General features: G+C 41.0%; 1 protein-coding gene across 1 annotated transcript; it reads left to right on the top strand.

The window, feature by feature from the left end:
* Positions 1-572: 572 nt before the first annotated feature.
* On the top strand, positions 573-16,087 carry LOC123633310 (p53 apoptosis effector related to PMP22). Its single transcript, XM_045544449.1, has 3 exons — positions 573-943; positions 10,542-10,682; positions 14,633-16,087. The coding sequence occupies exons 1-3, from the start codon at positions 730-732 to the stop codon at positions 14,857-14,859; spliced, it is 582 nt and encodes a 193-aa protein (XP_045400405.1). The 5' UTR covers positions 573-729; the 3' UTR covers positions 14,860-16,087.
* The last annotated feature ends 10,347 nt before the right edge of the window (positions 16,088-26,434 follow it).

The following is a 26,434-nucleotide window of genomic DNA, read 5'->3' as shown; positions in this document are numbered from 1 at the left end:
TTCATCAAATTCACCGAGCTCCCCTCATGACCCAGACCCAGCGCCTAGACACCAGGGACACCCAGATAAATAAAACAGGGCCTCCGCCTTCAAAATGCGCGCAACCCAGCCAGAAAGCCTGGCATGCAAACAGATAAGAGTAGGAAGGGAGCGAGCAACGTCCAAGGTGCAAAGGTGGAGGGAGCCCGGGAGGAAGTGACCTCGGCCTGCGGGGCCGGGGACGGGCTTCTGCGTTGGGTGCGCTCGTGCAAAGCAGTGCGGCGCTGATCCACAGCACACTTGGAACACCCATCTCAAGCGGCTTGAAACTCCAAAGCGGCGGTGTTGACAATCCCGCCACTCCCCGACGTCAGGGTCGGCGTTTGGCCGGTGTTCCGCAGACGGCCATGCGTGTGCGGGGAAGCGCGGAGAGGGCAAAGCCGTGCGGAGAGAGCCCGGGGCCGGAGGGCAGGGAGGCCCCGGGGAGGCGCGGGTCCCCGGGGCCGCCTCGCGCAGCCCGCCCCGGCGGGGTTAAGCTCCGCCCCGCGTGCAACCCGAGCCCGGCCGGGCAGGTCGGGGCGGGCGCGCTCTGAGTCACCGGAATCTAGGTGGGGCCGCCCCGAGCGGCGTCCGCCCGGGAGCCGCCTCCCCGCTGCCCCTTCCCTTTTGTCGCGGCGCCCGAGCTCGCGGGCCACTCTCCGCCGCCGCCCGTGCCCCGCGCGCTTTCTGCTCCGCGCCGCGACCGTCGAGATGTTGCGCTGCGGCCTGGCCTGCGAGCGCTGCCGGTGGATCCTGCCCCTGCTGCTGCTCAGCGCCATCACCTTCGACATCATCGCGCTGGCCGGCCGCGGCTGGCTGCAGTCGAGCGACCACCGCCAGACGTCCTCGCTGTGGTGGAAATGCTCCGGCGAGGGCGGCGGCAGCGGGTCCAGGGACGAAGACTGCCAGAGCCTCATGGACTTCGGTGAGTGCCCACCCGCCGCCGCCTCCAGGAAGCCCTCGGGGCCGCGCGCAAATGGCCCTAACTTTAAAAAATATCTGTTTAGAGGGAGGTCAGGCTCGTGCATCCAGCCTGAACCAGGTGAAGCAGCAGCAGCAGCTTTGGGTGGCCAACGATAGGCTTAAAACCGGGAAAAAAAAATAGCCGTGGTTCAAACTATGGCTTTTTTCATAGGCTTTGACGGTTACGTGCAAAAGATTATTTCAGCCATTGCAAAGGTTTAGTAAAAATAACGAAGTATATTTTCTTGGAGATCTCCTGATATTTCTTCCCATTCCCCTTTTTCCTCCTATGTTTCTTATGATTAAAAATATAAGTATTAAAATAACGTGCCTTCCCTAATATTGTTGGATTTGTTTAACTTGATCTAAGTGAGAAGAATTTTTTCCATTAAAAAAACCCTTTCGGGCACTTTTAGCAGTTACGACTTCAACAGATACTTCAGTTTTTTAGCAGTCAGGCTAGTTCTTGTTAGCTCTTGTTCCAGGGAGTGTTCTTTTGGCTCAGGCATGGCATTGCTGTTTAAAAAACTTAATTATTTTAATCTGATTTGAAATCTAAAAAGCATACACATCCTCTACACCAGTGAAGTGAGGCTGAGCCGACAAATTGAATATTTACATGGCAGATGGAGAACTGTATTCTACTTTTCCAGCATGCAGGAAGCCTTGGTGCTTTCCTGGTTAATACACAAGACTGGAAAGGAACAGCTCTAGTCTGAGAAGGCGTTTTCTTTCACAGTGGGATACCACCCTTGCTCAGGGGTAGTTTGAATAAGAGCTGGGGTCTATTGTGTTTAGCTTTGTGTGTGAGGGTGGAGGTGGAGGGACGTGTGAGCTTAATCAAAGCTTAAAGCCAAAAGGGGGTTTACCCACTGAGTTTAAAGAAAGCTACCCTGTCCTTTTTCTTTCCTGTCTCCTACCATGGTCTTGATTCTTTCTCTGAAGTGGTGCAGGGCTTCCACCCAAATCCCGTTTATTTGTGGTTCTGGGGTGCTGTATCAGCGCCTTGGTGCTGTATCTTAATCTGTTGTGGAATGGTTTGGAAGTTCCCACGATGAACTTTCCCCCAAAGGGAAGCCTGTCTTCTTTAGGCAGGTATTAAAATGTAAACACCGCACGGTGAATTCCAGCTTTCCTTAAAGTTTGTGTTTTTCTTCTCTGAAAACACATAACAAACACTATGCCTGCCGCGTTTGTATTATCCGAAGTCTTTTAGATTTTTAAAGGGAATTAATTTGTTTGAAATAATATATCTTCCAGTTAAAGTGCATTTGAACTAAGTCTCTAGTAGAGGACAACAGGTCTGCGTCTGTGTTTTTTAACAGACTTTGATAATTATACTTCAAAGACTAATACAGACCCAAAGAATACTTAGTAATCCTGGAGGTAGGAAGTCTAGGACGCCTTCGAGAGGAGGGTACTGGCAGAACCGTGATCAGTACTATTGCTGGGACATGATTTGGCCTGCAAGGCTCTGGCTGTGACCACAGCCCTCTTGTGAAACACGCACAATGCCGTTTTTATTTTTCTTGACTTGCAGTATGAGCTCACCTTCTCAGGGTGTGGCTGTCCCTACCTCAGACTGGTATAGTGCTTTGCATATGGTAGACAGTAAACAGGTTTTATTTCTTAGTTTGCTTGGTTTTTTAATTAGATAGAAGTCTAAAACATTAACTTTTATTATTGTAAGGGAAACACTGATCTGATCCAGTGTATAGTTTATGTTTCAATTTGATATAGAAATTGGTTTTGGAAAAAGTCAGTTTTTCAGGTGAATCATGAAAAATCTATTAGTACCTTTATGCTGCAGCATGACTGCATTTCATAAATGGGTGGTAGTTTTAGCATCTCAATTTAGTTATTCCTCTTACCTTTGCAAAGGTAACTAAGTGCCAGGAATGCATTAGACACAGCTCTTGCTCAAGACCTAGAATCAAATCATGAAGCCAGAATCTGCTGTCATGGGGTGGCGGCCATGGTGGGAAGACAAAAGCCACCAGAAAGCACCAGAAGAGGTGGCTTATAGTCAGAGATGAATTTAAATGCTTATTGTATTTCACCTGTTGTTCCCTTACGCTGTTGGCTAGTTTTGCCTCACAATTGTAGAAATTTGTGTATTCCTACACAAATTATCTGGGCATCTCTGAACTTTATAGATTTTAAGATGGCCTCATTAAGGCCTTGCTAAAAACAATACATTTACAAGAGCTTGTAAAGTGCAGTAAGCAGTTTACATATACTCCCACGTATGTACAAACACAGTATCTTGTGTAACGAGGGGTAAGGTCGACGGCTCTGATTAAAATTCTCAGTGTCAATATAGAGAATTGAGTGTGTACATCCTTTTTTAAAAAACTTCTTGATGTGTACTAGCAAATAAATATTTTGATTTACCATTATAACTATTTTAAGAAAGTAGACCTTTTTATTACAAACTGACTAATCTCTTTTATTCGTTGATACTCATAACATTAATATCTTCATTTTGGTAGTAAAGACACAGGTTATTCCTGGCAAGTATTGACAGTAATACTAGAGAATGTGGACATTTTCATAACAGTAAATAGTTCCTTAGAACTGTGTAAAAAGCAGAATATTATATTCCTCATCATTATTGACAGTTTTTAAAGAATTTCAGGTGACCAAATTACCTCATTTTTTTCTCATAAGTGAGCTAAATTATTTGCTGAATATTTTCTTTAACATGATGGTAACAGCTAAATTAACACCTAGCTTAATCGGTACTTATTTGAATTTTTTAAAAAATCATGGTTTATATTTGTCAAAATAGGAAAAGAACATCTAGGTTTATGATTGAAATGATCATTCACATCTCACCTATAAATGAAATGTGGAATTAAATTTGAATGCACGTTCACACATACCGTTTTTGCGCCGCTGGCACCCTCTTTTCCAGTATTAAGAAAGAATACATCAGGAGGATCTTTTAAGGCGCAGCTATGTAGATTTTAAATTCCAGGCAAGCTCCAGCTAGTTTAGGTGGAGAATAATGGAGATAAGTTTATGCACCAAAGTGGGGAGTCCCTGAGGGTTGACAGCATTTGCCTTGAATTCGGACTCTGAATCTTGAACCGAAGGGCAGAGCCTCATGTTTACCAGATGCTCCCTTTACATACCACAGAATGCAACAAATGTTTTTTACACAGTTGAAATCACTCTTGGACAAATCAAAGAATCAGCATTATATGAAATATTTTTTAGGTTATTTAGCTCCATGGCTCTCGAATGCATAGGAAATGAGAAAACTCTGTATGAAGCCAATAGTTTACGTTAGGCTAAATTCTACTTTAAGGACTTCATTTTGAGATTATTCTCTTGTGGCTTTTTGTGGTGGGGTGGAGTGAGGTATTAAACTGTTATTTTATGAAGGTAGGCATTTAGCAGATAGATGACTCTTTGCATAAGCATGTGTGTGTGTTCATGTCCTTACACAGCAAAATAAAAAGCTGGCCACTCTATTGATTTAAATAATTTGAAAAATATATATTGATTTGTAAAATCTAGAGGGAACCAGGGATCCAGGCCTGTTCATTCCACATTTGCCTCATTCAGCAGTAGCCACCCCAGAGAGCCTGGATCCCTTTTTAGTGACCTAACTTGTCTGCGCCTCATGAAGGGACACGACTCCTGGACGGTTAGAATTAGCAGGGAATTAAAGAGCATGGAGGTCAAGTTTTCACCAAAGCCCACGCCCGCTACCCCTGACTGAGCTTCTCTTTGTTCAGCCACTTAAATTCTGTTCCCTGGAAGATGCTATTTGTTTACAAGTGCTTCTTTTGTACCGACTGAGCTGAAATGTGCTTCCGTGTAATTCCCACTTTCTAACCTTTCATCTGACAGATTTTCAATATTTGAGGGTAGATCCCAAATTTGCTGCTAGTTATCTTGCCTTCAGGGTAAAATTTCCTGTTTTCACCTCTTCCTGCATAGGATGGTTTCCCCTCTCATTGATTAGCTAAATCCTTTCCCAGAATACCATCAAGGGTTAAAGTAACTAGTTCTATAAAAGACACCAAGGTAAGTAGCCATCTGGCTCTGTTTCAGGAGAAAATGCAGAGCACGTAAAGAATTTCACACCAACTGGGGAATGCCCCTGTGTGGCTGTTCCTGCCATCCCTCTGTTGAGCCAATGCTCCAATGCCTCCCAGAACTTCTGCAGAATAGCCTCTTTTTGGGTAGATTTTTGGGGGCCTGCATGACTTGTTCCCTAGATTTTTGGTACTGAAAGTGTGGCAGACCAGCAGCATCTGTGTGATCTGGGAGGTTATTGGACATTCAGTGTCTGGAGCCCCACCCCCTTAATCAGAATCTGCATTTTTAACAAGCTCCCCATATGATTCTAAAAGCACTTTGAAGTTTCAGAAGAACTGGCCAAATCACTGCAGATTACTTCCTCGCTGAATATATCATCCTCCCATGCTTATATTTATTTCCAAATAGGATCTTTTTTTATTTTTTGAACTCTAGTTTTGTCTAGTTTTCAGTTCTGCCTGTTTTTGACATAAAGACCTTCATAAAAATAATATGAAGAAATCTGACAAAATCTTGAATCACTAGTTAGGGCCTTTTTTTTTTTTTGAGACAGAGTGTTGCTTTGTTGCCCTGGCTAGAGTGAGTGCCGTGGCATCAGTCTAGCTCACAGCAACCTCAGACTCCTGGGCTTAAGGGATCCTCCTGCCTCAGCCGCCCGAGTAGCTGGGACTACAGGCATGCGCCACCACGCCCGGCTAAGTTTTTCTATATATATTTTTAGTTGTCCAGATAATTTCTTTCTATTTTTAGTAGAGACAGGGTCTCGCTCAGGCTGGTCTCAAACCCCTGACCTTCAGTGATCCACCCACCTCGGCCTCCCAGAGTGCTAGGGTTACAGGCCTAAGCCACCGCGTCCGGCCAAGTTAGGGCCTTTGATACTGTTAATAGACGAATCCTTTGTTCTGGAAAGGGACTTACTCTAGTTGGGTGACACATTGGTGTCTTCAGGGCTCTGAACAAGGGTTAGGTCACAGACTTCTGGTCTGGTTGGTGTTCACATGTAAAACTACTGAGGAATGCAGCAAATCCATTACAAGAAGTACTAACTTTGGGGAGGAAATTAGTGATAGTCTCCAAAATATTACCAGCAATATTAAAAACACTGGCAATGCTTTTCTTGTCTTAAAAGTTTTTTCTCTTTTCCCAAGCTTCAGTTTATCATTTCTAGCTTGACATTCAAGGTATTTACTTATTTTTACTTTTTTTGCTGTTATCGGTTGATCATACTGGTCTTTTCCTAGCTGTATTTGCCTTATAACATTATGTAATTTTACATGTTATATTTCTATATTTTATATATTATATTTATATTATAATTTATATATATAAATTCTGGAAAAAGATATAGCATACTTCCTCATAACAAAAATCTTAAAAACACTTCTTAGGAAAAGCTTCATTTTATCAGTGACTGTTGAATAGTTTCTATGTTCTTGATTTAATGTTGAATCTTTGCAAGGAATAGCAAAGTACCATTGTTCATCTAAATGGATCTTTAATTAATCTTACTTAAAAGTGGATCTATAATGCTACTGGTTTCTTTGATAACATGAACTTCTCCAAGTGGTACTCAGAAAATGAACTGAGAATGTAACAGATTAATGTATATAAATTGCCAAATTTGTCTTCCCTTAAAGAAACAATACAAACAAAAAGATTCCTATATAGAAAAATGGCATCTATTTGCCATTGCATTTTTTTTTTTTTTTTTTTTAAAGACAAGGTCTCACTCACTCTTTTGCCCAGGCTGGAGTGCAGTGGCATCATCGTAGCTCACTGCAAACTCAAACTTCTTGATTCAAGTGAGCCTCCTGCCTCAGCCTCCTGAGTAGCTGGGACTACAGGCACATGCCACCAAGCCCTGCTAATTTTTCTATTTTTTGTAGAAACAGGGTCTCACTCAGGCTGGTCTTGATCTCCTGATCTCAAGTGATCCTCCCACCTCTGTCTTTGAGAATGCTAGGATTACAGGCGTGAGCCACTATGCCAGGCCTACCACTGCATGTTTTTTAGTATCATTCAGAGAATGACAATTGACAAATGAGAATCCTCCCCACTCCCTTATGTGTATACACACACACACAGAATTAGGAAAGGCAATAAAATTTGGTGTATAAAATAGTAACGAAGGACAAACTTGTGCTCAGATTAGGTAAAGATGGACAGTCTGCCCTTGAAGAACTGAGAACCATCTGTTGAATCATAAAAGATGTAGCTTTAGGACAAGTTCTAAAAATTGATGTTTTCCATTGGGGTTGGTACTTATGGTATAATTTAGACCATGGTATAATATAAAAATATAAACAGCTCCAGTGTGTAGATATTAGGCTCATTCTGGATGACTAAAACCAAAGGCAATTAGGGTATAGACTTAACTTTCCAAAATGTATGTCGTGGAGAATGGCAGTGTTCTAAGTTTCCACAACTGACAGACTCTTCTCAGACAGACGGTTGGGCTTCAAGGACCCTGCTCAGACCTGGTGTGGTTCGTTTCATCATTTTAAAACAAAATAGTCATTGACACAAGAAGGCAGATTGCCTTACCTGAAGAGATCTGTCATTCATCAGTCAGTAAAACCATGCCAAGATCTCTGTCTTAAATGATAGTCATTAATAAATGATTTAATGTGGGTGTTTCCGTGCTACCAAGAGCAGGTTTTACACGTTCTACTTCCAAGGCAGCCTTTCTCAAGACAAAATGTTGCTTCATTTTCCATTTTGATTTTCTTTAGACTCAGCATTTTAAATAAGCAAGACATTAACTGAATTGTTTTTAACATAGTATAGCAAAAGTTCTTAAAATGGTCTTTCATTTATGTTCACCTGTTGGCATTAGGTCAGATGACGTGGCTTACCATTTCTTTTATTTAATTCCTTCCAAGTACCTGAAACTAAGAATAAATTATACTTCTGCTGTAATGTGAGAAGTAGTAATAGCAATAATCTGTTTTTGTTAATGTTCCTCAAATAAATTATTAATATTACTCTTTACAGAAATATTATACATAATTTATTTAGCTAGACTTTTTGAACCTTAATCTGTGATTGTAAAAGTTTGGTAATTGAAATAGGTTCCTTGTTAGGCATTTTTTCCTGTTTTTACTGAAAACTCACATTCAGCTAAGGTAATTTGTTTTCATTATGTTTGCATTCCTCCACATGCATATGTGGGTATGTTGCCTTTCATTGCACAGTTTCCAATTTGTGAATTCATAAAAGAAAAATTAAGTTTTGGCTTATTTGAAATTAATGATCGGATTTAATTGAACTTAATGATCGGCAGTAACCCTAACACAGTCCATAGAAATGAGACTGTGACTGACAGTGCGTCATGTACTGAAAGTTACGTGCTCCATTTCAGTAGAGTCTCATCTCTTCTATAAGGAGTTTAATCATCTATCTTAGTTGTTCTCAAATTTCAGTGGATATAAGAAACTACTAAAATGCAAGATTCGTAGGTACTATCTCTGAAACTCTGATTCAGAAGGTCTGGAGGGCGGCATAAAAATCTGTATGTTTTTAATACGCATCACTGTTTATTTTGAGTTGTGATCTATGGGCTAATACTTTGAGAAGGTCTGATTGATTAATGTTCTTTCCAAAGCATGGCCCTTCTTCTCTTAAAAGTTACCTTGCTTGAAGTACAAAGCAAAAGTGAGAAAAGAGACTTACTAAATTTTACATTTTGGCTGTATTCTTTTCTATTTTAAAATAAAACATTCCCATTTTAACCTTATCCCTAAAATCTCTCATTGATTGGACAAGAAGAGCAAGAAGGCTTGGAGGAAAGTAATAAAAACTGTAAATATAAAATATAATATAAAAATAAAATGGAAGTGAGGTTGCTCTTTCTGCTAGCCCATATCTTTGCCTTACTTTGACCAGTCAACGACCTAGAATTAAGTGAGGGTAAGTATCATCCGCCATGTGGCATTAGAGAATAGGCGTGTCAAGGCTGGAGGGGCCCTTGACTCATGACTCTCCTTTTCAGAGGCAATAAAGACTATAAGATTAAGTGTGCATGTTCCTCCTTGAAGGAACAAATGCATAAACAACCTATGGGAAATCCGTACTGTAGAATACTATTCTACCATTAAAAAGAATGAAGTAATGATTCATGCTGTAACATGATGAGCCATGTTGAACTATGCTTGGTGAAAGAAGCCAGTTAACAAAAGATCACATAATGTATGATTCCATGTATATGAAATGTCCAGACTTGGCAAAGTTATAGAGACGGAAAGTAGATTAGTAGTTGCCAGAAGCTGGAGGAAGGGGGAAATGGGGACTGATTGCTAATGGGCACAGGGTTTCTTTTTGGGGTTATGGAAATATTCTGGAATTGTTAGTGGAGATGGTTGCACAGCCCTGTGAGTACAGTAAAAACCCCTGAATTGTACACTTAAAAAGGGTGGATTTTATGGTATGTAAATTAAATCTCAAAAAAAGTCATGTTTGGGATTCAAACAGGCTGGAAATCAAACTCTGTCTAAACCACTTACTAGCTGTATGGCTATGGGCAGTTTATTTGAACTCTCAAAGCCTAAGTATATCCTCATTTCTAGACCAGAAACTATAGTAAAGTGAACTTTAAGAAGTTGTGAGGATTCAGTGAGCTAATGCATGTCCTAAACGTTAGTCATTACCTCTGGAGGAAAGCTGTGTGTGAAGAGATTTTACAAGTCAGCGCAGCCTTGCACAATAGGAATTATTGACTGGAATTGTTCGTGTGTGTACCATGACTCTCCTTGTTTGCTCAGTGCAGAGTAGAACGACCTGGAGGTGCCTATGTAGGTCTTCAAACCTAGAACTCCATTTCCATTTCATTGTAATTCTTTTCCAGGGCAATGATCAATAATTAAGAATTCTAGTACAATACATTCTGAATATTTCTGAAATTAAAATACAGGCAGAAATTTAGAAAGGTGGCTTGCTACTAAGCTTGTTACATAATCACAGCTACTTCTCCACACTTAAATTGTTTTATTTAACACCTCTGCCTAGTCATAAATATATTTTTTCAATGATTATTTTTGCATGGAACCAAACATTAATACGAAACAAAGACCCTCTAAAGGTATTTGAAACATATCCTAAAGTGTTTGTAATTGGGATCGTTGACTATCAAAAATGTTGTTTATTATAGTCATATTGTGTTAGAACTTGGGTGAATCTTATAAACATACCTGCTTATATGGCAAATTTATTCCATGAGAAACAGTTTAATGAAGTGTAACTTTCATTTCAGAGATGTAAACCTTGGCCCATAAAACGAGCAGAAAAAGCAGTCCTGAGTTGCAGCATATTAATGTCCTACATGTGAAATGTCTGTTCTTCCCTTGAAATGTGGAGAGGCTTGAGTATTGCCAAGAGAAAAACTGTCCCTACAACCAAATATAATTAGTAGGGGGGAAAGAAAACCATGCAAACCCTATGGATACTGTGATAAGTAATTTTTCAACTTGGCACATCTGTCTTGTTAATCATCACTTCTCTTTCCCTTGCAGCGTGGGGAAGAGCAGCTGCCGCCATGCTCTTCTGCGGCTTCATCATCCTGGTGATCTGCTTCATCCTCTCCTTCTTTGCCCTCTGCGGACCCCAGATGCTTGTCTTCCTGAGAGTGATTGGAGGCCTCCTGGCCCTGGCTGGTGAGTCTGTGTGTCCGCGGTTCTTCATTCGTACATTCAGCAGGCATCAACATAGTCGTGGCCAATTCCACATGGAAGATTTGTGACAATTTCAGTTTCTGATCTGTTTTCAGAAGATGTGTCACCAAGGGCAGTAACAGAGAGACGTGTTTTCAGATCTGGATCCCTTTCCTCTTGGTCCTCAGACAGTGCTCAATGCTCCCCTTCCAAGTGACCAAGGTTGTCACTCTGTGTGCCCCCATCTCTCACAGGTGGCCCCTTACCCTGGGACAGCCCTGGCAGTGCAGGGTTCTCCACGGTGGTTCCCAGCCCTGGCCTGCTGTGAACCCCGTGCTGAGGGGACCATTTCACTTCTGGAAAGACTTTTGTGGTCTTACGATGTGGCGGGTCATGAGAGGGTGTTCTGCCCTGGGATGGAAGACCCTGGGAGGGGCCAGGGCTGGAATCCTCAGCAAAGAGCCTGTGCTGGGAGACGGTGGTCCAGACACAGGTGTTGTGAAGAAATCGAGTTATGCAGGTGGGTTGGGCTCAGAGTGAACATTTACTAATGGAATATAGGAACTAGAATTTTAGAAGAATTAGTTGAAATTTTAGGCAGGTGCCTAGCACTAGGAAGTCTATCAAAGGGGCTGGAACCTAGCCACAGAGTTGGATTCAGAAGTAAAACAGGGTTTTCTGAGGAGAGGAAAAGAGGAGGTGCTGATAAGGGCAACGTGAGGCCACAAGTCAATTTTAAAGACACCAGCTTAGGCTCACGGGACCAAAGCAGAAATCTAGCTACAGGCCTGGGGTACAAATGCAAAGTGAGCAGATGGTCTTGCAAACGGGGCAGAAGCCTTGTGATCACACATGAGCTAGGAGGAAGACCGCTTTGTGCTGGGTTCCCTGAGCTTAGAGGAGTTAAGTTCGCCCAGCCTCGGGCACCACAAGAGAGGAGGGAAAGGGAGAGGAATCTCAGAGAACCAGCCGGTAGGCACAGCCCCAGCCTTCTTCACGGTACATTCTAAAATTTTTCTTGATTAAAAATAAAGTTTACTCCCTGCTCCTCACACTTCAAAATTTGATTTTTGAATAATATTTTAACATCAGAAATGACTTGGAATCACAAAAGATAGTAATAACCTGGTTGAATCCCACCTCTAATTTTATTTGGGGTTTTTTTGTAGTACAAGTTTATGAGACTGTACCAAAGAAACACATTTGATACATTTCCTTTCACATGTCAGAAAACTAAATCGATGCCTGTTCAAATCACCATTAGAAATATTAATAACATACTAGGACATTAATGTTAGTTGGAAAATCCTAGTAAATACTATATGACCCAGCAGTTCCACTCCTAGGTGTAAATCCAAAAGAATTAAAAGCAGGCACTTGAGCAGATACTTGCAAACCCTGTTCACAGCAGCATTTTTCACAACAGCCAAAAGGTGACAGCAACCGAAGTGTCCATCAGCAGATGAATGGACAAATAAACTGTGGTATATCCATACAATTGACCATTCTTCAGCCATAAACAGGAATGACGTTTGATATATGCTACAACGTGACGGACCTTGAAAACACTGTGCTAAGTGAAATAAGCGGGACACAGAAGGACAAATATTGCATGATTCCATTTGCATGAGCTACCTAGAATAGGCAAATTTACAGAGACAGGAAGTAGAACAGAAGTTCCCAGGTGGTGGGGGGAGGGGGGAAATGGGGAGTCATTTCTTAATGGTGCAGAGTTTACATGTAGATGATGAAAAAGTTTTAGGTATAGACAGTGGTGCTGCTTACACAACACTGTGAATTTATTTAATGCCACTGAATTGTATAGACTTACAAATGGTGAAAATGACAAATATGTGTATTTTATCACAGTAAAAAACATCCTACTACAACTCTTTCATTCGTTGCTCCCTCTTAGCATTAAAACAATAAGATCCATTAACAGCCACCCAAGGTGACAGGATAGCAGGAGTCGTATAGAAAATTAGTTCTAATGAGCTTCAGCAGATCTGCAGCCTAAAGGTCCTGCATAACCCAATGTTCTCATTTTGTAATTTAATACTCAGCCTCAGAGTCTGACAAGTAGAATAGGAAGTGTGTACAGAAAAACAAGTCTAGAAATCTCAGTACATTTTAGTGATAACAATGTTGAATAAGGCTTAGTTGGCTTTTAAGATATATTTCACAGAAATGGTTATTCTTAATCTTATATGTATTATAGGGTTAAAATCAGAAAAATTGAACACTGATACAATTTAAATTTTGTAGACATTGGTCCACATCATTATAAAGAACTTCATGTATGATGAACCAAAATGGATGACAATATTTAATATTTATTACTAGGAAAATTAGAGGTCAGTGTACAGAAGGATTCCTTTACTTTTGTATCCTACACAATGTGTGGCAGTAAATGACAAACTTAACAAGTAAGAGTTTGCTATTTAAAAATGTGTAAGAAGTAGAGAAATACTTAAGATCTGCACCAAAATTGTCCTTCATAAATTGCTGGAGAAGGGGAACATTTTAATTGAGCTGAGGAATAGAAGCAATAAACTAAGACATGGAAACACTACAGCCTTTCTAGCAGTAAAAAAAAAAAGAAAGAAAGAGAGAGAGAGAGAGGGAGAAAGAAAGGAAGGAAGGAAGGAAGGAAGGAGGGAGGGAGGGAGGGAGGGAGGAAGGGAAGGAAGGAAGGAAGGAAGGAAGGAAGGAAGGAAGGAAGGAAGGAAGGAAGGAAGGAAGGAAGGAAGGAAGGAAGGAAGGAAGGAAGGAAAGAAAGAAAGAAAGAAAGAAAGAAAGAAAGAAAGAAAGAAAGAAAGAGAAAGAAGAAAGAAAAAGAAAACTACTTTGGGGTACATCTGTGTAGCTGTAGACAAAAATTAAGATGACAGAAAAAATGATATTGAGGACTGTCTATTCCCTGATACATTCGTGGGGCCCCAGCCAGATGATTCCCTCCTGTGCACAGGAGTATCTTAATATAAAAGAGCTAAAATCTGCTTACATCCTTTGACATGACAATGTACATATGCAATATTAAGTAAAAAAATGTAGAACAAAACATGTACATACTCATTATAGCTTTATAAAATTATGCCTGTTCGTTGAAAAAGACAACAGTAGATTCAGATTCAGTAAAGTTCATTTTGTTTTAAAGTAGCTTAAAACGCTATTACAATGATGAGTAATATTTGTAATAATGTGACTCATACCGAAGAGTTTAGAAATCTTCCTCACATACGTTTTCCTTTCCACATCCTCCCTCACACTTCCCTGAGCACTGTGATCCTTCCCTCCTTTTATTCTTTCTGTCCCCATCCCTTCCCCCCCAATGCCCTTCCCTGCCTCCTGCCCTCCGCATCCGATGTCCCACCTCCTCTGCAGGCTTTTCTGGGGATTCTCTTCATTGACCATTCCCATCATTAGTTCATTGTTTCATTTAGTCGTTTACTTATTGAATGAATATTCCAGGGATGTATTATTGAATATCAGTATTGAGTCATGTGCACGTGCATGCCTGAGTGTGTATATGTATATACTTATACACATATATAATTTTTGCTAACACTGAATATATTAAGTATGTGTTTGGCACAGGAAACACAAAGATGAACAAACAGGCTCTTCTTTAGGCTCTTTTTTACTGTCCTGCTTTCTATGGTATGCCACAATTTTGCACTTTTTTACTGTAGTATATATAATGCTTACACATGTATAATAATACAGAGTGATTGTCTAATTGTTTTCTGTATTTCACAAAGTGCGGTATATTATGATACTGCTCAGAGCCAGGTATCTCTTACACACACGAGTCAATAATCTTTTTTGGAACTTGATTCCTCCTGCCTCTTTAGCATTTTTTAGGTGGATTTAATACTTTTTTAAAGGCAGAAACGTTGTGGAAGAGGGAGTTTCATCCAATCATTCGTGCATGTATGCTTTTTTTTTTCCAGCTGTGTTCCAGATCATCTCCCTGGTCATTTACCCGGTGAAGTACACCCAGACCTTCAACCTTCATGACGAGCCTAATGTCACTTTCATCTATAACTGGGCCTACGGCTTCGGGTGGGCGGCCACAATTATCCTGATCGGTTGTTCCTTCTTCTTTTGCTGCCTCCCCAACTACGAGGACGACCTCCTGGGCAACGCCAAGCCCAGGTACCTGTACACGTCCGCCTAACGTGGGAACGAGAGCAGAAGGAAAGCGCTGCTGCGGGGACGGATTCCAGAGGAAGAAACTTTCCCCAGGCCACTTTGTACCTGTTTTTTGGCAGTGTTCATATTATTAAACTAGTCAAAAATGCTAAAATAATTGAGGAGAAAATATGTCTAATTGTTACAGTTTCATATTCATCTTTTATATATGTTTTGTGGAGTTAAAACAAGACATTTCTTTTCACTAATTACCTGTACTATGTCAATATTTCTGTGTATCTATCCAGCACATTTATATTGCATTTGTAAGAGAATATGAACATGAAACTCACCATTTGATAAGGTAAAATTGGGAAGGCTTCCAAGATTTAATAATCTGATCAAGGTTTTGTTATTTGCATGTAGACTGGACTGGCTCTATTAGGGCTAAGGAGAAGAGGGATATAATTGGTACAAATTGTCAGTGACCAAACATCCTAAAAGAACTGCAAATTTTTTTTTTCAAGCCTTCATCTATTTAAAGAAGCAAAATAGTTTCCTAAATGCACATCATTTGCGAGACTTTCTAATTAACATCCTGAATAAGCTTTTGCTAAGCTTCATGTTGATGTGTCATCTAGGAAAGTATTGTTTCACAGCCAAACCTGTTGCAGTAGTAAGGCCTTCGTAAGTAGTGAAATGTTAAGATGAAATTTTCTCTTTTAAAGTTCTTTGTAAGGTTAAGGTGTGGGAAAATGCTATGTTAATAAATCTGTACTGTTTTGTGTCTATATGTTCAGAACCAAAGTTGACTGGATTGAAAGATGGATGGGGTCTAATTTATCACTACTGATAGATCTGATTAGTTGTGTAGTAAAGCATTAGGAGAGCGATTCCTATCACTAAAGTGCCGTTAACACAGCCTAAGGAGAAGAAATGGCTTGATTTTTTTTTTAAATATCAGGTTTACCTTGGCTCTGATCACATAGACACAGCTTCTGATAGATTGCAGCTTTAAGCAGAAACCTGGTCTTCCTTGGTAAACAGATTTAAAATGCCTAACATAAAACATGCAACAGGAAAATTCAGGGATGTGAGTTTCTCTGAATGGCATATATACGCTATATCAGATGGGGTTTTTTTTTTACCATTTATACTTACATGATGAAAACCAAGTCATTTTACATATCAAATTATTATTTTGTAAGTTGCAGAATAAGCACTGAAAGTTTTCATTATGAATTTTTCCCAATAAACCAGGTATTCCAATCTTGTTTCTAGTTTGTAATAGTTTTTTTTTGTTGTTGTTGTTTTTCAAATCTGGGGAAGGAAATTTTTAAAAAATGCTCCGAGTAAGTAGTAAGGACGTTGGATAAAATGAAAAGTTGCTTTGTCTCAGTTTTAAGGGTCTCGCTCATTTTAGGTTGCCAAAAACAATTTTGAATAAACATTAATGAATTCTTGTGGTCTCCCCAAACTTTTCCCTCAATGAACAATACCCCCTACACAGATGTCAAACAATATCTCTGCAGTGCTGGCACCAGAGGGAAATGGACTGAGAGATTTCTGGTAGGTGCAGACACCCAGGGAACATCTATGTGGTTTAGCTGAAGGTTCATTCCTCTCATCTTCCCTTGCCCAGCATTCCCATTGTGATGGGGTCCTCTTCCATTCAGGTAATGGGGGTAGCAGTCTTTTTATTTCTTTTCTCCTTGTCCACCTTCCCATTTGATAGTTTTCTTCACCATTGGTCACAGGTTAGTTCTACTATAGTATATGTAAATGTGAAGGGTTGCAGAGTGGCTGGGTGGAAGAATGGAGATATTTTTCGTAGTGCTTCTGTTGGCCAGTTGGTCCTTGGCAGTGAATTTTTCTTCCACATTTTTCAAAATACCAGGTGAATGTTTCTCATAAATTTAGAGGAATGTATTCTGGGTGATTATGCCAAAATTTTTTCAAAAAACAAAAAAACCCACACAACCATGCTGTGACTGGTAGAAAATTTTTGAACTGGTAATTAAAAATGTTAAAAATACCGTCTTTTAAAATAATAGCACAGCTAATTCCAGAAGATAATGGATATCTAGAGATTAAGAAACTTGGTCTCCCGTCATACGTGAAAATGACTTAGATTACAAGCTTCTCTAAAACATGCACTTTTGTCTTTGAATTTTTTCCCATCCAACCTTTTTTTCGTCTCCTCAGCCAATAACACACTATGTCTTAATGGTGCACGTTTAGGAAAAATACAACTTTCTGGGACCAATGAGCTGCAGCAATAGAAGTGTTTGCACCTGAAACATTTGTGACAAAGGTACACTGTGTCATTACTTTGGCTGAAATGTTCTGCGGCTTTCAGCCTTCTAGTGCAGAGATCCCTGCCTCCATTCCTTGTTGGTTCAGATTCACCAGGACAGATACCCTTATGTCTTAAACAGAAGGAAAATCCCAGAGAATTCTGGAGAGGAATGAAGAATTGACTGAGAAGTCCCTGAAAGTTGACTGCATTGCGTGAGATTTCCCACGGTGAAGCTGAGCTGGTTTTTGGCTCTGTAATTATATTAAGAGTCCCCACCCTCTGAATAGGCAGTTCTAGGTTCCTAAGCAGTTATCTCACGCTCACGCTGTAAGGAGCTACATACGCTAAGTGCCACTTACTTTGAATGTAACAAAGAAATACTATGTCCAGGTCTTTCCCCTGACACACAGGGTAGCTGTGGAGCGTAATAACTTTTAGCTTCAAAACCATATACTGCAGGACTGACAGTAAAGTTCAGTAGGCCTTTTTTTATGGAAATGAAAACAATGGAAGAATATAGTCATAATAATTAGAATGATTTTTGCTATAATTCCCACTGAAAGACATTCCTATTAATATAATAAACATAAATGAATCCACTTGTTTTGTGCTCTGTGCACCCCTGAAAGGGCTTATTTGAGTCTCATTCCAGCTTTGGCTCCTGTTAGCTGCAAAGGCTTAGGCAGGTCATCTCCTCAATGGTCTCAATATCCTCACCTGTAAAATGATCGCAAATGATCCGTTTTCCTTCCAAATTCTCAGATTTATAGGTTTCTTTTTTTAAGTAAAAACCAAAGAATATTCTTTTACTTGGAAGCACTGCTAAATAAGCGAAGATAGATCATGAGCACAAGTAACCCTACGGCTTAGAACAGTTATTTGTATTTCAGGGAGCTTCTAATTCAAGATGGTGGAGTGGACTCTCCTAAATACATCTCTTCTGACTAGTCTAGAAAAAAAAAAGTATAGAATAGTAAACAAGTACAAGAGAGAATAAATCCAGATAACAAGAGAGGGATCCATTAGCTGACCAGAGATGTTAAATTTCTGGAAGACGAAAGATGAGTGCTATTGTCAACAGCACTGACAAGCTGCTAACCTAAACAACTCGAGTTGGTCGGGGAAGTAACAGCTGTGCTTCTTAGTAAGTACCAAAGAGGTGCCAAGCTTGGAGGTGTCGGGAAGAGTTCAGAAATAGGGAAGGAGCAGGGAGAGGTCTGCCCCAGGAGGCATTTGCCAGTTGGTCTGACCTCCCCTGCTCCCCACCAGACTCCACTCCACTGGCAGAGAGCGGAACACCTAGCCTGAGGATTGCTAGGTGACACACCCAGCATAACAACAGGACTAGTAGAGGCACAGCCTCGGGAGTGTTTGGTAGAGTAGAACAAGTACAGTGAGCATCATTGCCACGAATACTCCCCAGCTTTCCCTCCTCCCATGGTGTTGGTGTGGGTCCCTCAATCTCTTCCACTTCATACTCCAGAGAAGGCTCTACCTTGCCCATGCGTTTTGAGGCATTCTATGATGGAAAAGTACAGAGAAGGTAGACGGCCAAAAGTGTAAAGGACCAGGCCTGTGCGGGGCCCAGGCGGAGCTGGGGTGAGAGAGGCAGCAGAAGGAAATGAGTGGGAAAAAGAAAAAAAAGGGATTTAAGAAATCTACTTCCAGGATCTATGTAACTCACTGCAGTGTTTGAGAAACACAGTTCATGTTGCTTTGAAATGAGTTTTTGTTATTGGACTGACTGCTCTTGGAGCACTCTTCTGTGACTGGACCATGTAGGTCATTACTTCATTAAGCATGGCAGGTGTAAGCCATTTTTCAAATTACCCAAGGGGTGTGGCTGAAATTAAAAGGTTCAGTCTTTACTGGGTACCCTGATGGAGAACATAAATAAAATCCCAGGAGCATCTCTCCAAAACACACATTTTTAGCTGTTCTTAAATGACTGCTTTTGGTATTATAGATTATCTGGTCCTAACTGAAGGACAGTTTTGTTTTTTAGACATTAGAATCAACTGTGTAGAATGTTGAGTCTTAATTATTGTTTATAGGATATGCTGAAATATGTATTACAGATAAAAAACATCGTGAACACATGGTATTCACATAGATAAAACATAGAGCACATAGACATAGATACACCATAGCTAATCCTTTTGGCTTGTGTTATACCACAGAATTTTCCTGATCAGAGCAGACACACATGGAAGAAGGGCTCCCTTTACTTTCATTGTAGCATTGTGTCTAAATCTTTTTCATCCACGTCTAAGCAAAGTGACCACATAACCCCCATATTTTATCTTAAAATTCTTATACAAATATTTAACCTGAAATATAGCCATGCTTGGTTTAATATAAACATGTTTTAAATTATAAGTTCATTATTTAACCCTCAATGTTCACCCCACAATCTTCAAATAAAGTAGAGCAGATATGAGCAAAGCTTGTCACATTTAGAGAAGACATTGTCTCCTTAGAAGCAACTGTCTGAACTCCTGACACCTGGGCTTTAGTTTAGGTGGCACATATAAGCAAACATCTCTAATAGTCCTCTAATATTTAATACTCGTCTGAAGAGAGAAATTCAATATATTACCAATAAAATCATACCAGGAATCAATTTTGAAATCTAAATTACTATGAAAAAGGGACAACTAAATAAGAACATTTCATACAAATATTCAGTAAAGTTGTAATTGGAACCACTGCCAATCCCTCAGCTAGGGGTAAAAGCAGATTGCTTAGGGAGGGTGGGAGGAATGGGTTCAGTCCCAACTTCATCTTTTAAATTCCCTCTTCTCTTCCCTACTCTTTGTGTGACAGTTATTTTTGCAGTGGAGTTTTAAAAACAGGTCTGTTGGGGTCAAAAGATTGCTTTATCTTATCTCTGTAGAGTGGCTTCAGGTTTTAAAATTCCTGTAGTCAGTCTGGGCTTGAGCTCGGTTCATTGGTTGATGGTCAGAGCCCTTTGCTTTATGAGATAATTCTTAAGTGAGCTTGGCTTGCCTTGTTACAGAGTACAGTGCATTGTTCCTGAATTTTGCAATTCTAGTATCTGGGTGTATTTTCTAGGTGTGGCAGAAATGAGTAGAATACACCTCAGGTGTGGAAAAAGACAGCCAAGAAAGGAAAACTAAGAGGTTCATATCCTGTCATGTTAATGATCTTCCACTTGTACTATCTTGTGCTTCATTGTTAACCTCAAAAACTTCCTCTCTTTAGCTGTAGAAACAAACAAAGGAAAATTCAAAAGTGTGTGTATATTTAAAGATAGTTCTCTGGTGAAGAAATGGAATCCTGTTGATTTAAATGGCATAAGATTGTCTTAGTGATAATGAGTCATCACATCATCATAACAGACAGTTGTATAATGGTTTGCCCAGCCAGTTTTTCCAGTACAGAGACTCAAGGCAATTAACCTGCTATTACCAACTGTTTTTGAATAAGTTACTTTTCAGAGGGAACACTTAGATTTGAATCAGAAACTCTGAATTTAACCATTAAAAGTAGATTGTTGAGTGAGACTTTGAAAGCAAGTTCCATGTGCAAATATTCTGTTTCCCTGTCCTACCCTTCCTATTCTAGTTACTCAGTGGATATTCTTAAATTGAAATGCTTTGGTGAAAATATGCATTTCCAACACCACTCCACCCAATTCCTAAAGTCAAGCAACACCTCAATGCTCGACCCTTCCTCAACAGAAAAAAAAAACTGAAAAAAAACTGGTTTCAGTGCAGATACAGAAGATGGATGAGAATTGAAATATGCAAAGGAAGCTGGCATTTGCCATGACTAATTTCATGTTGATAGACTTTACCATGGGAATAATATCCTCTTCTGAAGATGTCTAGGTGATCGGAAGTGGGATACCTCAAGACGTGAGACATCAATACAATAAAATGAGTCCATGGCAGAGCTCAAACAAAGACAAAGGCCTTTTGTCTCAAAACAGTACAACAACAATGCAGAAGCCCTCCTGGCCTTCACCCTGGAGTGATCTTCCTGGTGGAGCTGCTGAAACTTTGGAAAAGGTGACTGTGCTGATGCAGCCTCGCACCAGGAGCACCCTGGGCTGAGTGCCCTTGTGCAGGGTGCAGCTGCACAGCCCTGTGGGCAGTCCTGGCTGTGGGAACGGGGCATCCCGACACTAGGGTGATAGTCTCTAGTCCAGAGAGGAACCCTGGGAGGGATGAAAAGCACTGTCAGGACTGTTTTAAGAAGTCAGTCAGGCCTTCTTCCTCTTCCCGTACCCCGTATACACCCACACTCACCTCTCCCAAATTCTCCTCTATAAGGCTCAGAAACACAGGCATCTCTTATCATCAGTGTCAGGGATTGTAGTACAAGGGTGAATAGACCCCTCCCCACATTCTCCAATTTTTGTTTTTGATGGGTAAATTCAACATTAAGAAATATCACAAATGAAAGTCTAAGCTGAGTCAAATGATGTTTCTCTTTTTCTATTCATACCTGCTGCAAATACACAGCACCTCCAGTGAAACTATGCCATATTTTAAAAAAAGAAATGCCACATTGAAGTTCCTCAGTTCAGAATGCAACTTCCGTGCTTCCCGATTGCCAAAGACAAACAACAAATAAGCTTCCTATTGCAACTGGCTAAGTATTGGTTCATTGCCCTAGTGGGGCTCTCTGGGAGTCCTCTAGTTGAATTGTCTCTTTCACTCCTGCATAGAGTGGTGCTATCCTCTGCCCATGGCAAAGCAGAGTTGTCAGAGGAACAGCATTTCCAGCACAGAGCCTGCTTCTCACCCTCCATCGGAATCATCTCAATCTTGCTTGCTTGGCACTAAGAGATATATACAGAAAACATGCCTCGTTGTTCTTGTTCCTTTACCCAATAGTTTTTGGTTCTAAGAGGGGGTTAGAAAAGTTTTCAGAATATATAGCTCTGCAATCCTAGGGCTGCTTTTGGAACTAAAGGAGGAATGGGAGGCTGCTGAGCACAAATCTCAACCTTTTCTGAGCACAGCCTTTTCTATAGTCTTCTGTTAGTGAGTAGTCAATGAGAAAGGCACTATTTGGGGTCTAATGTTTATTTTGGTAACAGAGCAGCCCAACCTTTCCTTGAAATCTGAGCGTGTGAGTCACCACAGCACGAGGTAGGACTGGCAAAGGGTAGACAATGTGTAGACAACTTCTACATTCTATAATGCAGAATTTTCTCCCAAAAGACCATTTACACTGAACAAAGAAGTTTCAAAAACAGGCAAAGTGATCATCCTCAAAGAAGCTTTGTGAGACTTATATTGAATGCCAGGCAGGCATTTAAACTTAGGTTCTCATTGGCAGGAGTTAACTGATAGGAACCCTCTCTTTCTTTTGAATTCTACAAATGCCTTTAAGATTTCTATAAAAAGAAAAGCCATCATATAGAATTATGATCGAGTGTTTTCAGTACGAGAGATCAGATTTTCCCTAGAGGAATACATATCAACAGTTCTAAAAATATCCATGTTCCAGATATGAGATGTTGCTCAAAAAATGCTGTGGTCAAGTAATTGCAATAACAGCTACCATTTACTATGCACCAGACTTTATTTCATTTGATTTTAACAACAATCCCATTAGCTATGTTATTATCACCACTTCAGAGTTAGGAATATGGAGGCTTAGCTTAGAGAGGTTAGTGACTTTCCAAGTAAATAATGGAGTCACCATTCAAAGCAAGGCTGGTCTGATTCCCAACTCCATTCTCTTAACCACTACTCAAATGCATTTGGGAAATATAGAGGTAAACAAGGTCTAAAGGTTTTTATTGTTTTTTGTTTGTTCAGTTTTATTACTATACAAATTGCAGAACCATAAATGTGCAAAAAGGAATTATTAATCATCAACAGAAGGTTATGATATCAGAACACTTCCTGTTTTTCAATGCTACACGCCCTTAATTTGGATTCCTGAACAGGGACTTGGGGGCAGGTGGTTTATTTAGGAGGTGATCCCAGGAAGCACAAATGAAGGGATGAGAAGAATAGGGCAGCTTAGAAAAAAGACAACCAAATGTCTTACAGTGAGATCACTGCCGTGGGCATGTGGAGCCACATTGCTGGGGATGCAATAAGGAATTCTGTAGAATGCACCTCAAAATCGTTCTCCTGAAGGACAGGAGGCTAGATTATTTATCGAATGACTACTCTATTTCATTGTTGAGATTTGCTCAATGGGGGTTTAAGTGTCCAGCACATCTGGGCTGCCCTGTGTGCAGGATGAATAAGCTCCCATGATATTGGGTAAAACTCTCAGACTAAGACATGGAAAGACAGATGCGTGCGGTGGGACGTTGTCAGTACGCATGGGAACTCTCTGCTGTAGCTGCAGGTTAAATCAGACGTGGGCCAAGGAGACATGGATGGGACATTAACATTGTCTGCTATGGTCCATTGCTCCTGGCTGTGCTTACATCATCTCTGCCCCACACTGAGTCGGCTCTGTCACTGCTGTTTCCATGTAGTTATGGACCATAGTCTCTAAAGTGCAATTAAAAAATGGGAGGGTTAGCGAGACAAATTACAGTCCCCATAGCTGCAGCTATTGCTGAGGCTTTAATTAATCTATTGTAACAGCAATTATATCCCCTTGTGATAATCAATGTCAATTAACCTCACCAGCATGTTAACTCTGATTGTTGGCCTGTTGGTCTACCTTCATGAGGTAGACCAGTGGCGGTAGCTTTAGGTTCAGTGGAATCCTTATTATGTCCCCTGGTTGAAGCACTTCTACCACCCCTGGGGACCTAGACCTCTCACTCTGCACAGCCTAAATTTTCTATTAGAGAGACTATAACTTCCCTCAAATAAGACAGTAGGGCTGATGGTTTAAGGGGTTCATCCCCAGCTCTCAAAGTTGTTGTCTGTGAGCTGGTACCTTAGTTGAGCCTGTAAGAGGTTGTTTAAATGTTTCATCAGTCTGACAGCTTCAGGGAGATGCAGTGTATAGAAAGGCCAGTGGATCCCATGGTCATGTGCCCACTGTCACACCTTGCCTCCCTGAGTTTAAGGAAATATACAGGATCTCATGTCACTAATTCAAAGACTCCATAATTCCTCAGATGATGGGGCTTACAGATAGAAGGAAGGCAACCCTCTTAAGGTCCTTGGATGAGCCTGAGAATTAAATTGCTATAAGATAGATTAACAGGTGAAAAGCATATAAATTTAATATAAGTCCGTAATGTAAAGTAGGACTTATAAGTTTATATTAAGTTTCCATGTAAGGAAATGAAGACCTTGAAGAACTAGCAAAACTAAATGCTTTTATACTAGGTTGAACATTGATAGGCAATTGTGGAAAAGCAAATAAACTATGTGGGGAGGCTAAAGAAAGATAAGAATTATTTAACAAGGTCTGTTGTCCAGGATTCTCTGAGTTGTAGCTCCTTGTCAAAGAATGTTTTTCTCTTGGCACAGGGAGGGCATCTTTCACATGGGAGTTTTCATTCCTATTTTCCGGAAGAAAAGAGAAAAATTAGAATGCCCTTCTTGTGTCTGCTATTTTATGAGTGCCTGTAGCTCAAAATAATCCTTATGCCCAAGTGGCATATTTTGGAGTGGCATATTCTGCCACACTGCACAGAGACCCTGCAGGTAGGGAAGGAAAACAGAAACAAACATCAACCTTGGTAGGATGAAGGGATGGAAGGGACTGATGTAATCAACTTGCCTCTCGTTGGGTGGTTTATTTTTTTGAAGGGTGGTTCCTTCCACCAACCTGTCCCCCAGTCCAATATCCTCAAGACTTCCATATATGTTCCCTCAGTGTCTAGGGGACATATTCGCCAGCTCTTTTGATGGATAAGCAATTTCTTCCTGTAGCATGGACTTTACCTCCTCATTCAGGATATTCTGAGGATTCATCCTAGTTATTGATCCACCAACAATAAAGGAAGGAGCAATGAGGAAGACACATATCACCTTGTAAAGCATCTGCTTCGGATCAGGCCTGGGCTTGGTTCCAGGCAATGGGAATTTGCTCTCCTTTACCAAGGGGGAGGAGGCCAGGTAGCCAGCCAGGGGTTTTCCATCCAAATGTCCTGAACCCAGGTCTTAGAGTCCAACTCCTTCCCTATCAGGGTCTGGTTTCTGACATGGAAGATCTTTCCTGGGACTGTGCATCCAGCCTCCTTTGTAGGTCTGTCCTCCCTATATAAAACCCTGTGCCTGATTTTCCACAGTTTGCCCTACAGCTGCAGGAGGTAAAGCTCTGTAGATGCTTCCACGGAGGACCTCTGGCTTTCTCGCTGTGCCACAGTGAGTTGATGATTGGCTGACCTGAGCCTTTCAGTATTCACTTTCTTCAGTTAACAGTTCCACACTCCTTACCATCACCATTGCCGCCGTGTCTTTCCAGTGCTGTAGAGATCATGTAGGCCAGTGCTTGCTCTGCCACTGCCTTCCATCCCAGGTGAGCATTTTTGTAACTGCGATGCCACAGCCTTCAGGAGTTTTCACAGCTGCACTTCCCACCAACAGTGCAGCTGTTATTGTCATCACCCAGAGTGGGACAATGCAGGATCCATCCTGAGACCATTTCTGGAACTACTCGTCTTAGTTTGATTTTCCCCAGAAATAGAACCTGAGGACAGGATAGTATGAGGATGCAGGTATAAGTTGGGAGGTGATCCCAGGAATCTCAGGGGAGGAGATGAGGAAAGTGATCCGGGGAAGGGAGAAAAGCCAGCAGAGTGTGTGTTAATGAGGTGATCACCCCTGAGCAACCGTGCAGAACTGTCCCACCAGAGGGATGCAGAAGCTGGAGCCCTCATCCACTGACCTCTGTCCCTTAATGGTTGAGGGTTCTCTTGGGGCATTCAATTCTCAGCACTTCAGAGGGGTGCTGTGCATGGGCTGAGCAAGATGCCCAAATCCCACAGGCAAAGAGGCAGAGACACAGCTTCTTGGGGTGGGGGACTCAGAAGTGGGTCAAGGGACTCTCAAGGGGGACAGCAGCAGGATCTGACACACATTTCTATCATCACTTAGCAGAACTCCGGCTGAGAAACGCTTCCTCAGGTTATTCATCCCATTCACCTTCATAACCTGTAGGATAAAACAGCAACTCAATAGTATGGCTCCCGAACCCTCTCGGACCTGGCCCTGTTTGCCCTCTCTAGACCCGTAACTTGAAACTCTCACTCCTCTCCCAACCACAGTTTCTCCCTCTACACACACACATACACACACACACACACACACACACACACACACACACACACTCACTGCATTCTACATTCTGGCCACAGCCACCCTCTTGCAGTTGCAAGGTGTTTCATTTGTCCATGTTTAGTCTTTTCTTCTGCTAG

Source organism: Lemur catta, chromosome 2, assembly GCF_020740605.2.
Source record: "Lemur catta isolate mLemCat1 chromosome 2, mLemCat1.pri, whole genome shotgun sequence".
NCBI lineage: Eukaryota > Metazoa > Chordata > Mammalia > Primates > Lemuridae > Lemur > Lemur catta.
Note: the sequence above shows the minus strand (reverse complement) of the source record. Positions and strands in the feature narration are given on the sequence as shown.